Source organism: Neltuma alba, unplaced genomic scaffold, assembly GCF_004799145.2.
Source record: "Neltuma alba isolate B1F8T4 unplaced genomic scaffold, ASM479914v2 tig00012449_pilon, whole genome shotgun sequence".
Lineage (NCBI taxonomy): Eukaryota > Viridiplantae > Streptophyta > Magnoliopsida > Fabales > Fabaceae > Neltuma > Neltuma alba.
Window position 1 is genome coordinate 130,063 of NW_021636928.1, and position 11,628 is coordinate 141,690.

General features: G+C 34.4%; 2 protein-coding genes across 2 annotated transcripts; both read left to right on the forward strand.

Annotated features, from left to right (window-relative positions):
- Positions 1–235: 235 nt before the first annotated feature.
- On the forward strand, positions 236–6,534 carry LOC114727114 (cytochrome b561 and DOMON domain-containing protein At3g25290-like). Its single transcript, XM_028913838.1, has 4 exons — positions 236–868; positions 958–1,212; positions 1,880–2,101; positions 6,407–6,534. The coding sequence occupies exons 1-4, from the start codon at positions 236–238 to the stop codon at positions 6,455–6,457; spliced, it is 1,161 nt and encodes a 386-aa protein (XP_028769671.1). The 3' UTR covers positions 6,458–6,534.
- Positions 6,535–6,687: 153 nt separating this feature from the next.
- On the forward strand, positions 6,688–9,510 carry LOC114727115 (putative disease resistance protein RGA3). Its single transcript, XM_028913839.1, has one exon. It carries the CDS (start codon positions 6,688–6,690, stop codon positions 9,508–9,510), a length of 2,823 nt encoding a protein of 940 aa, XP_028769672.1.
- The last annotated feature ends 2,118 nt before the right edge of the window (positions 9,511–11,628 follow it).

Below are 11,628 nucleotides of genomic sequence, written 5' to 3' on the forward strand. Positions count from 1 at the left end.
CTAAATCTGGAGAAAAGTTTCAGTCCGATTTCCTTTCCAAGCAGAAAAGTTTTACGTTCTTCCAACGCATTTGTTGCTCTCTAACAGTACTTACTAATTTGCCCAGATTTATTGGCGTGCCTTTCGCTTTTTGTTTAATCTCGGCCTCAAATAAATATATTAGAGGAAAAAAATACCACATGAACACGCACGTACCCACGTTGTCTTGTCTCTAATCTCTCTTTGGACGACGACGATGATTATGTCTCTGCTGCCACGTTCAATTATTCCTCTCTTTTTGGGTCTTTCACTTTTGGTGTCGCTGCCTTCTCCGGCGACTTCACTCACATGCACTTCCCAGAAGTTCACCGATAATAAAGTTTATTCCAATTGCGCTGACCTTCCTGTGTTAAACTCCTTTCTCCATTGGACCCATGATTCCTCCAACTTTTCTCTTTCCGTCGCCTTTGTCGCAGCTCCGGCGAAACCCGGTGGGTGGGTGTCCTGGGCGATAAACCCGACGGGGACTGGCATGGCCGGAGCGCAAGCTCTGGTGGCGTTTAAACACAAGGAGGGCGTAGTGACGGTGAAGACGTATAACATTAGCTCTTACAGTTCAGTGGTTCCTAGGAAGCTTTCATTTGACGTGTGGGACTTGAAGGCGGAGGAGTCATCCGGTGGCGCGGTGAGCATTTTTGCCACGGTGAAGCTGCCGGAAAATGCAGAAAAAGTGAACCAGGTGTGGCAAGTGGGACCTTCGGTCACTGACGGAGAACCGGACGCTCATAACTTTGCTCCGGCGAATTTGGAATCCAAGGGCGTATTGAACTTGAAGTCTGGGCAGGGTTTTAGCAGTGGTGGGGATGATTCAAGAACAAAGCAAAAGAATGTAAATTATCAAGCTTCAGTGTTTTACATTAATTACGGAATAGATTAATATAATTTGATTGTGATTAATTAATTATTAATATATGGCAGATTCATGGAGTGCTGAATGCAGTGAGCTGGGGGATTCTGTTCCCAGTGGGGGTGATAATAGCGAGATACATAAGGGCATTTTCGTCATTAGACCCAGCATGGTTCTACCTTCATGTGTTTTGTCAATTTTCAGGATACGCCATTGGAGTTTCAGGATGGGCCATTGGTCTTAAGCTTGGAAGTGAATCTGAGGGCATTCAGTATTCTGGCCATCGCAACATTGGAATTACCCTTTTCTGCCTCGCCACATTACAGGTAATAAATGAGGATGTTGGCTATTGTACTTGTAAATAGTAATTCTCATTATACAAATTAGGTCTTATATTTATTTAGAATAAAAAATAATAACATGGTTCTTAATAGAGAACAATAATATGTTATTACTTTCGGTTCTTAATATAAAACCTTATTTAACTTTTATTTTGTACGAAATATAAGACCTCAATTTATTTTGTGTCTTATATTTATTCATTTTTCTAAAATAATTCTTATAATAATAATAGTTCTAGTCAATACACTTAATTTATAAGATACTATAACAAAGACAACACTTATTTATTATAAATAAATAATTTAACTAATTTTTTTAATCTACTCAAATCAGTCGACTAGTTCTTATATTAAGGATCAAAGATATTATTATCCATATGACCGACTCCGTTTAGTAACGTAAAGCATAGCCATTACTGTTATGCATGCATGCATTGCATGAAATGAAAATAAACTATATTATTTACTCATTCGTTTCTAAATATAATATTCGTTTTATAGTGTAATTTAGGATCAGAGGGAGTATAATTTATGGACAGTACAACTTATTATAGTTTGCATTGTTGTTAGTGCATGATGTGGTTAATTCAAGAGAAATATTCTAATCTCTCTGTTTATATTTAACCTCTGTGTGTATTTTGGAAAATGACAGGTATTTGCATTGTTGTTGAGACCAAACAAGGATCACAAGTACAGATTTTGGTGGAATATGTATCATCACAGTGTTGGATATATCACCATCATCCTTGGGATCATTAACATATTTGGAGGATTCAACATCTTGAGCCCTAACAAGAGATGGAAGCTTGCTTATGTGGCAGCCATTACAGCTTTGGCTGTTATTGCCTTGTTGCTGGAAGTCATCACTTGGATCGTTTTCTTTATCAGAAAACGCAGAAACAAAAATTAACTAAATATAATCTCATATATGCATCATGATCACCTCACAACATCCTCTTAAGAAAAAACACTCACGCTTGAAATTCATGATCTGGGGTAATTAATTAGTACATCGATATTCCCTGCAATTCTTGGCTTCTCATCACCAGGGATTTCTTTTGAGTGTATTGATGAAATATACTTGAAACTTTCAATTTGCTAACTAGGTACTTAATCAGCAAATTAAATAGTAGATAGATAGCTCTTGTATGTGTATATTTGAAGTACTTAATGGGAAGAGTAAGTGTTGTGTGTTTTTTATTATTGTACTTAATCCTTTATTTCTATGATCTGATTTTGAACAGGCATGGGCATGCTTCATGTATGCAACTTCCAGTCATTAACATAGAAAATAGTTGGAAATTTAATTTGGTTTTAAAAGATGACCCTAATCTATTTAATCTGTAATATTTATCTATTTTGCCTCTAAGTAATTCTTATGATGATTGCATATGTTAATGAGTCTCTATCAAAATATAGTTTCCATGCACATGATTAATAAGAATATTTTAAGAAAGACGACAACGTCCATTTATTATAAATAACTAACTTAAATAATTTTCTTAATATATGCAAATTAGTTATATAGTTCTATCAGGGGGTAGCGTTTGACTATTTTTATGTTAAATAAGTAGGATTTTAAATTAAATCAACAAGATTGACATTGGTGATTTATTAATTTAACTTAATGGCGTGGTGTTATACATGTGGTCATATAAATTAGGGAATTGATGCAGCACGTTCAAAACGTTCGCAGTGATATTCACTAATAATGCCGTGTGACGGACAGGAGCAGGCAATAATTTAAGACGCTCTGATGAGATATAAAAGCCTCTTTTAAGTAGGGGCCAAGTGATGCATCTAGGGTGAAAATTAAAACCTACACTTGGGAGTCATTCGCCTTTTCCCCTTAATATATATTACCTCCGGTCCTAATTATAATATCCAATTAACTAATTTGAGGAGATTAAGGAAGTAAGTTGAGTTAGTTATTTGTCCTAAATATGTGTTATTTTTCTTAAAATATCCTTGCTAATCAAATGTATTAACTAGAACTATCATTGTTAGAAGGGTTACTTTAGAAAAAAATATATAAATATGAGAGACAAAGTAGGTTGGGGTCTTATATTTAGGACCAAAATAAAAATCAAACAGGGTCTTATATTAAGGACTGGAGGTAGTATAATATTCCCTCATGTTTTTAATAAAAGAGTTTGTTACTTAATTGAGCAAGAAAATTTATTAAGTTATTATTTGTACTATTTAGATTTTTTTAAATACTCTTGCTAATCATATGTACTAACTAGAATTACTATTTGATAGAACCTTTAACATGTGTAACCACAACAAAGACTATTTTTAAAAAAATGATAAATATGAAAAATAAAATAGATTAAGATTTTATATTTATGACCAAATTAATATCAAATTAGCTCTTATAAAAGTAATATATAATATTTAGTATTATTGGATCAAATTCCAAATTATTAGCTTGAATGAAAGTCGCTTCCCAATGTAAAATCTTTTTAATTCAATTTTTTTGACTCCACATAATTACTGTCGAATTGTTCTTTTGTTCTAAATATAGTAGCCAAATTTTGGTCATGATCAAATGTAATATCTTAATTCATGATTTTTTCTTACATTTATTATTTCTTTAGAATTAATTTATGCAACTTATAAACTGATATACCTAATATCACAGGGGATTATTTTAGAAATATTAATTAGAGCACATATGTTGTAACTAAATAGTTTATTTAGCACCCTTCATCTACCAAAATAGATAAATAGCCTTACTACATTATTGATCGAAGAAATACTCATTTGCTAAGTTAATAACATTCCTTAAAGTATGTTTTTGCCCCTAAAAAATCCTTAAAGAGATTGTTGGAATAAGTTTTGGGATTTGTTAATTTTCCATAAGGAATGCATGGATGAAGGCGAATGCTTCTCCCTCATGCCAGTAACCATTTTCATTTTGTTGGATTCCATGGCATGCTTCCATTCCATGCATTTTAATGGATAAAAATATTGTAATAGTCTTATAGCGTTTTACATTTCTTGTATTCTCTTTACCCAAAGTAATTTTAATTTGAATAAAAATATCATAATTTATTTTTTTGGATGACATGACATGACCTTTGTGGAATTATCTTTTTATGTGGCAAATACTTTCTCTACATAACGTTGAAACATGTAATAAGAGAGGGGATCACGAAAAAAATGACAAAAATAAAAATACAAAAATTAATTTCACTTTCTACATATTTGTTATTCTATCTTTTTTTAATCAATTTCTTATTACATAATTTTATATAATTTTTTTTCAAATTATTATATTAATGATTGGAAAACATAGTTTCATTAATTTGTAAGCCGTTTCTGTTTAATTTATTTCCTGGCCTAAATGAAATCTTTTAAAGCAAAATTGGGAAAAAATTCCTATCGAAAGTTTTATTGATGGGAAGAATTTTGTATATGCAAAATATTAATATTTTGATTTAAGTCCCTTTCATCAATATGATTTTTAAATAGGAGATTAATTTTTTTCAAAAATAATTTTCCTCTTTTTGAAATGTTATATAGTACTCTTTCGGTCCTAAATATAAGAATCTTTTCACAGTGTAAATTATACCGCGAAAGGGATCTTATATTTAAGACTGAAGGAGGATATTTAATCTGCCATGGGTGTGACATCGCAATGATGTAACCACAACGACAAAAACGATACTAATTTTTTTCCCCAAAAAAAGGGAAGGCTAAGGCGTTATTATTTTTAATGAGTAGTCACTCACATGTCACATTGGATTAAAGGAATCTGCATTATATTGTATGTCCTATCTTCAAACTAGTGTGTCCCTTCTCGTTAAAAAAAAAAAAACTAATGTGTTCCTTTCTTTCTGTATCTGGGAAATCTCCAAAGGATTTATGAAATGATGTGGCCCTTGCAAAATACTGCTTTATTTACATACGTTGACATGTTTTATTCGGTCATATAAAACTCACTTAACTAATTTAAAAAAATCAAAAAAAATTATTAAAATATTTAATTATAACATATATTATTTGATTTTTAAAATATTTATGTATATTATTAGAGTATATATTAAATTATAAGTGAGGCAAATTAGTCAATTGAGTTTAAGACCCAAGATAGTACTATTTATTTTATTTTTTTAAAAGGATTTTATCATTAGATTAAGAAAGTTCTTTGTGATTAAATGACGCGTTAGAGACTTCAAAGTTCAATCTGCTCAAATCTTCTTTGTTAAACGCAACCAACAGAATAAAAGAGAAATCAAAGACATGTGAACTGTTTTTTTTTTTTTTTACCAGCAAGACATGTGAACTGTTAGACTAAGGAAGAAAGCAAGGAAACATATGCTGCTGAAAGAATTTCAAACGCGTAACTTCTTAATAATGACAGAAGAAATAGAAAGAACTGAAATACATATGTGATAAAAGGAACGGTATAATATAATAATGATTTGAAATCAAAAGAAGTTTGGCTTTGCTTCTCGTTTTTTTTTTCCCCAGACACATTTATCTTTTTATTAGAAGCAATATGGCATTAAATGTGGCATCTTTCTTAAGAAGGACTTAAATTTTGATTTACTAGGTGTGAGAAATTAATCGTTTTTACCAGTTGCTGACAAATAAGCCAACACGGGAAACTGGGCATGGACTTCCCCCAAGTCTAGCTCCATCTCTGTGATACATATCTCTCTCTCTCTCACATCAGCACGACGTTGGTTTCTCTGAACCTCACTGCATGGGCCACCACAAGGGAGAAGTTATTGTAAGGTTTCCACGAAACTTTTTCAAAGTTGGTGGATGAGAGACGTATAGGCAATTTCTATGAAACTTCCTCTTCCTCAGTAGGAGACAATGAATCAGTGCAGTGGGGACACCAAAATAATTGCCATGGTCATTTCTCTGTCAATAGAGTTAAATATCATATGGTAGACTTAGTTGAGTGCTTTTAAGTCTTCTCTTCTCCTGCACTTTCTCCTCCACTTTCTCCTCCACTTGTGTCTAATCATCGAACACCAGAGAGAGTCTCCCTTTGATTTGTGTACTGGAGGAAGGATGGCGGAACAAGTACCATATGGTGTGGCTACAAGTCTCATCAACACGCTGGCTTCAGAAGTATTCAGAGAGATTGCTTCGTTTTATGGGGTCGAGACTGAGATTGAATGGCTGAAGGAAACTGTTGAAGACATCAAAGCCGTGCTAGCTGATGCTGAGCAAAAGCAGCAAACCGAGCGAAGCATTCAGCGCTGGATAACCAAACTCAAACAAGTGCTTTACGAAGCAGATGACTTGCTTGATGAGATCCACACTCAACATTTGTTGCGCCAGAGGGATGGAAAGGGAAAGGTACGCAAATTCTTCTCATGCTCCTATCCAATCGCTTTTCGCCACAAAGTTGCTCTCCAGATTAGAAACATTAGAGAGCGATTTAATGCTGTTGCTGAAAGCACGTCGAGGTTGGACTTAGATAGAAGATTTGTTGAAATGAAGCATGAAAAGAGGAAGTGGAGGGAAACTAGTTCTTTTGTGCTCCAAGAGGATATGGTTGGTAGGGAGGGAACCAAGAAGGACATCATTGATTTGTTGTTGCATGATGATAATAGCCATCAAAATGTTTCCTTGGTTGCTATTGTCGGCCTTGGAGGTTTGGGTAAAACTGCTCTTGCCCAATTGGTGTACAATGATGCTGACGCGAAGCGTTTCTTCGACAAGCGAATGTGGGTGTGTGTTTCCGAAGACTCTGATGTAAAGGCGCTCGTGAAACGGACACTCGAATCACTACTTGACGAAAAACAGGACGATCAATCATTAGAACTACTTCAAAATAAGCTTCAACGAAATTTACCTGGCCAAAAGTTTTTGCTAGTTTTAGATGATGTTTGGGATGATTTTCCTCGGATGTGGGAAGAGTTTAAGAAGTTTTTAATGTGTAGTGCTGAGGGTAGTCGGATTTTGTTGACTACGCGCGATCAAGCGGTAGTCAATAGAGTGGGCGTAAAAATGCCATATCGTTTGGAAGGATTGAACAATGACCAATCTTGGACTCTGTTAAAAAGATTGGCATTTGACGATGATAAAATAATGACCCAAAATTTGGAGTCTATTGGCCAAAAAATTGCAGCAAAATGTAAGGGCGTTCCACTGGCACTAAGAGTGATGGGAAGTTTGTTGCACTCAAAATCGCGGGAAAGTGAATGGGAAGATCTCTTAAAAGGTGACTTTTGGAAGCTACGTGATGATAATGATTCAATTATGCCAATTTTAAAGTTGAGTTATGACAATCTGGCAATTGAATTAAAACAATGTTTTGCTTATTGTTCTATATATCCAAAAGATTGGATATATAAGAAGAATGAATTGATTGATATGTGGATGGCACAAGGCTTCCTCGAAAATAAAGAAGAGGAACAATGGCTAGAAGACATCGGTGAAGAGTACGTTCGTATTTTGTTGATGAAGTCATTCTTACAAGATGTTAAGATGGACGAATTAGGAGAAATAAAATACTTTAAAATGCATGATTTGATGCATGACCTGTCCCAATCAGTTGCTAGCTCTGACCTATACATTGATGGAGGAAAAAATGTTGCAAGGTGTCCTATACATGTTTCTTTTAAAAATTATAACTCCAATAGTTCACTAAATGTGCTGGATCTAGGTAGATTGAGAACCTTTCATCAAATAGACGCTGACTTTGAAGGGGATCCACATAATTTTTTTGTGTTCAAACGCTTACGAAGTCTAGATTTGTCATTCTGTGGCATGAGATATTTGCCTGAGTCAATAGGTAAAATGAGACATTTGAGGTATCTTAACCTCTCTTGTTGTGATAAATTGACTTGTTTGCCCAAGAGTGTGAGTAACTTAGTCAATTTGCAAACATTGAGATTGCATGCGTGTCATAATCTTAAATTTTCTGGAGATATTATCATAAAGTTGATAAACTTGCGACAACTTGATATAGAAGGTTGCAAAGCCCTTGATGATGGGATGCCGATTGGGCTGGGAAAAATGACTTCTATGCAAAGATTGTCACATTTCATAGTGGGTAATGATGATAAGCGGAGAAAGAAAGCCAAATTGAACGAATTGAAAGATCTTGACCTCAGAGGTAGATTGGCCATTCAGAATCTTGGTTCAGTAAGGGAAGTGGAGGAGGAGTCCAAGGATGTTAATTTGAGAACAAAGAGAAACATCATTTCGTTGATGCTGAATTGGGGAGACCATTCAAAGATGGAAAAAAATGATGCCATGCAGTTACTGGAAAATCTTCGCCCTCATCAAAATTTGAAGACACTAGAAATAGAAAGTTACCCGGGGGTATGCCTATCCGATTGGCTTTTGTCATGTGCAAATCTTGTTCAATTAAAGTTTGTTAACGTCAAAAATTGTCAACACTTGCCAGCGTTAGAAGGCTTTGTTTCTCTCAAGACTCTTCACATAGAGCAGATGGATAAATTGGAGTGCATATACTGTAAAGGATGTTCCTCATCAACCAACTTCTTCCCATCTTTGGAGGAATTAAAAATTGACTCTTGTAGAAGTTTAAGGGGATGGCAAAGGGACGCAAATTTCCAAAATACAAGAGATAATGAGTGGCATGATTCACTGCCTCCATTTTCATATCTTTCAGTATTGGACATTCTCAATTGCCCAAACTTAAGATGCATGCCTACTTTTCCAAATCTCGTGAGGCATTTGAAATTATTCATCTCTAGCATGAAGCCATTGGTAGACACATTAAGTGTGAGCACAATTGGGCTGTCAACATCACATGATATGACCCCATCTCTTTCCATGCTCAAGTCTCTTCACATTGGATGGATAGAAATGGAAGCATTACCAGAGGAATGGATGCAAAATCTCTCCTCTCTTAAACATCTCTCTATTATGGGATTTTCAAGTCTAAAGAAGCCATTTCTTCATATGCGAAATCTATCTGCCACACTTGAAAAATTGAGTATTTGCGAACTTGATTCACAGTATGTTGATGAAGATTATAACATGCAGTGCCAAGACCTTTGTTGCTTACATTCTCTCCAAACAATCGAATTTTTTTGTTGTCGTCACCTCAAGGCTTTACCAAAGTGGATTTGTGATCTCCAGTCACTGCGAGTTATAGACATTTGGTTTTGTCCAAACTTGAAGTCATTTCCAGCCGATATGTCTTGCCTCACTAATTTACAAACACTACGGCTGGATACAGATTCTCTACTTTTAAAGGACATGTGCGAGAAACGTATAGGACCAGAGTGGCGAAAAATTCGTTACATCCCAAATATATTGATCGTCGGGCCTCAAATCTAACTCTTCATTGCGTGGATTCAAAGGTATACTCATTAGTAACTATTTTGCCATTAAACAACCAAAAAAAAAAACTTGTATGATATCTACAATTACTTTCTCAAAACAATTAAATACTACTCAAGTTGTTTTCACCTTCATATAACAATTCATGATTAGAAAGCTTCCAAGTTGTTAAGCTCCACTCCTCTTACTAATGTAACATTTCATTGCAGCTGACCTTTTTTTTTTCCCCCAAGAGAAGGCGGCCTCATAGAGCATGCTCTGCCCACTGAATCTTTAAAACAAGGTACTCCACTGCTACTTACTTTGATGATTACTATAGAATTCGCCAGCTAATGGACTTGTGCACCCTCTAAATTTCAAACTAGTTATGTCCAACTCCATGGATTATAAACCTTTGGAAACATTCAATGAGGTAATCTATTACTTGACAATTACTTTTATTTGCTCTGTTTTTATGAAAATTAGATAACAACTAAAGGGTGCTCCATCCTACTCCAAATTTGACGCTTCCTCTGCTACTTTAGTTAATTTCAATCCTTTTCTTACTCAATCATCATGATTTCATGGTTTTAATTTAAATTTGAAAGTTTTAGGAACATTTATTTGGAATTGAAGGAATTCTGATCTGTTAATTATTTTATAACTTTTGCAGGTACTCAAATTGGGATGAGTAAGAGGAAAACTTTTTAGACACCTGAGCTGCCTCATACCAGCACATACTTGATCCTATATATGAAGGCAAGGGTTCTTCAAATCTATTGAACGTTGTTGGAGAGAATGAATAACTTGGACAAGTAAGAGAGGATTCTAGTTTTTCAACAAATATGGTTAAGCTTATGCTACAATAATAGTTTGTTGTGTCCCTCATTGTTATCAATAACACTAATTACCATCTTTTACCCATGAAAATTCTAGTTCAAGATGGCTATGTTGAGGTTGATCCTATGAGTTATGTTTACTGCATTGTAAGTCACTTGTTTTCGTGTTGAAATATGAAAAGGTTAACATGTATAAACTTATGATGAAAGCCTATTTTGAAGAATGGTATCTAGCAAAAGAAATTGGGTTACAAATTATATCACCTTGTCTTCTTATTTTTAATTGATTTTAGCTTATTACTCAATTTCAGAATTGGATGGATGTGATAATTAAGGAAACTCCATTCCTGTTCTGAATTTGAGTTCAATTGCAATGAATTATATCGCTGGCTGTTAAAGCTTGAAAACTTACATATTTCAGTTTGTCTGTTCACTGCTTATTTTAGTCACTGGCCTTACAAGAAAGCTTCATTGGGCTCAAGAAATTACGCAGATTTGTGTACAGTAAAGCCAATGCAGCGGACTTCAAATCTGATAGATCTTTACCCACTATATATTCATAGGAGAGAGACAACAATATGCTTTCAGAAGATTGAAGCCAAATGAGAATAAGGTCCAGGTCTCACCCTCTTGATCTTTTCTGTAGTTAATATTTATGTGGCGCCTGAAGATGCTTCTTTTTTTTTATTTGGTGACAGATGCTTCTTTAGTTACTGAACTATAATATACGTGCTTTACATGAAAAGCCTAATATACGCATGAGGTTAATTCCGTAGAGTTATGAATGAATTAAATCGAATAATTAGATGCTTAATTAAGTAGAATAATTAGATGCTTAAGTTCTCATTTGCCTATAATTAGTGGGGAATATTTTGATAAAATGGCGAATTCATAACTAACAATTTTGAACCTTTTGACGTCTGTGATTTTTTGCAGGGTGAAGAGCTGATATTTTCTTAAATCTCAAGTTTCATATATTTGGCAAAGAAGAATTGAAAAGAGTAATATCGCTCAAGTTGTGGAGTCACCATAAATAAAGTTGAGTTTGTAATTCATACGGCACTATGCAAAACAGCCACATCTGATTGTAATTTTAGGAGTGTTTACATGCTATGTTTTATCTTTTTTCTTTAAATGTGTACTATTTCTAAGAAAATTGTAATGATTTTTGATATAGTGAAATGTTTTTCCCGTGGTTTTTTCCCTCAGTATTAGAGGGTTTTCCACGTTAAATCTGCTGTCATTTTTGCTTTGTTTTATACATTATAAAAGAGAGGCAGAGAAGCATACTTCTATG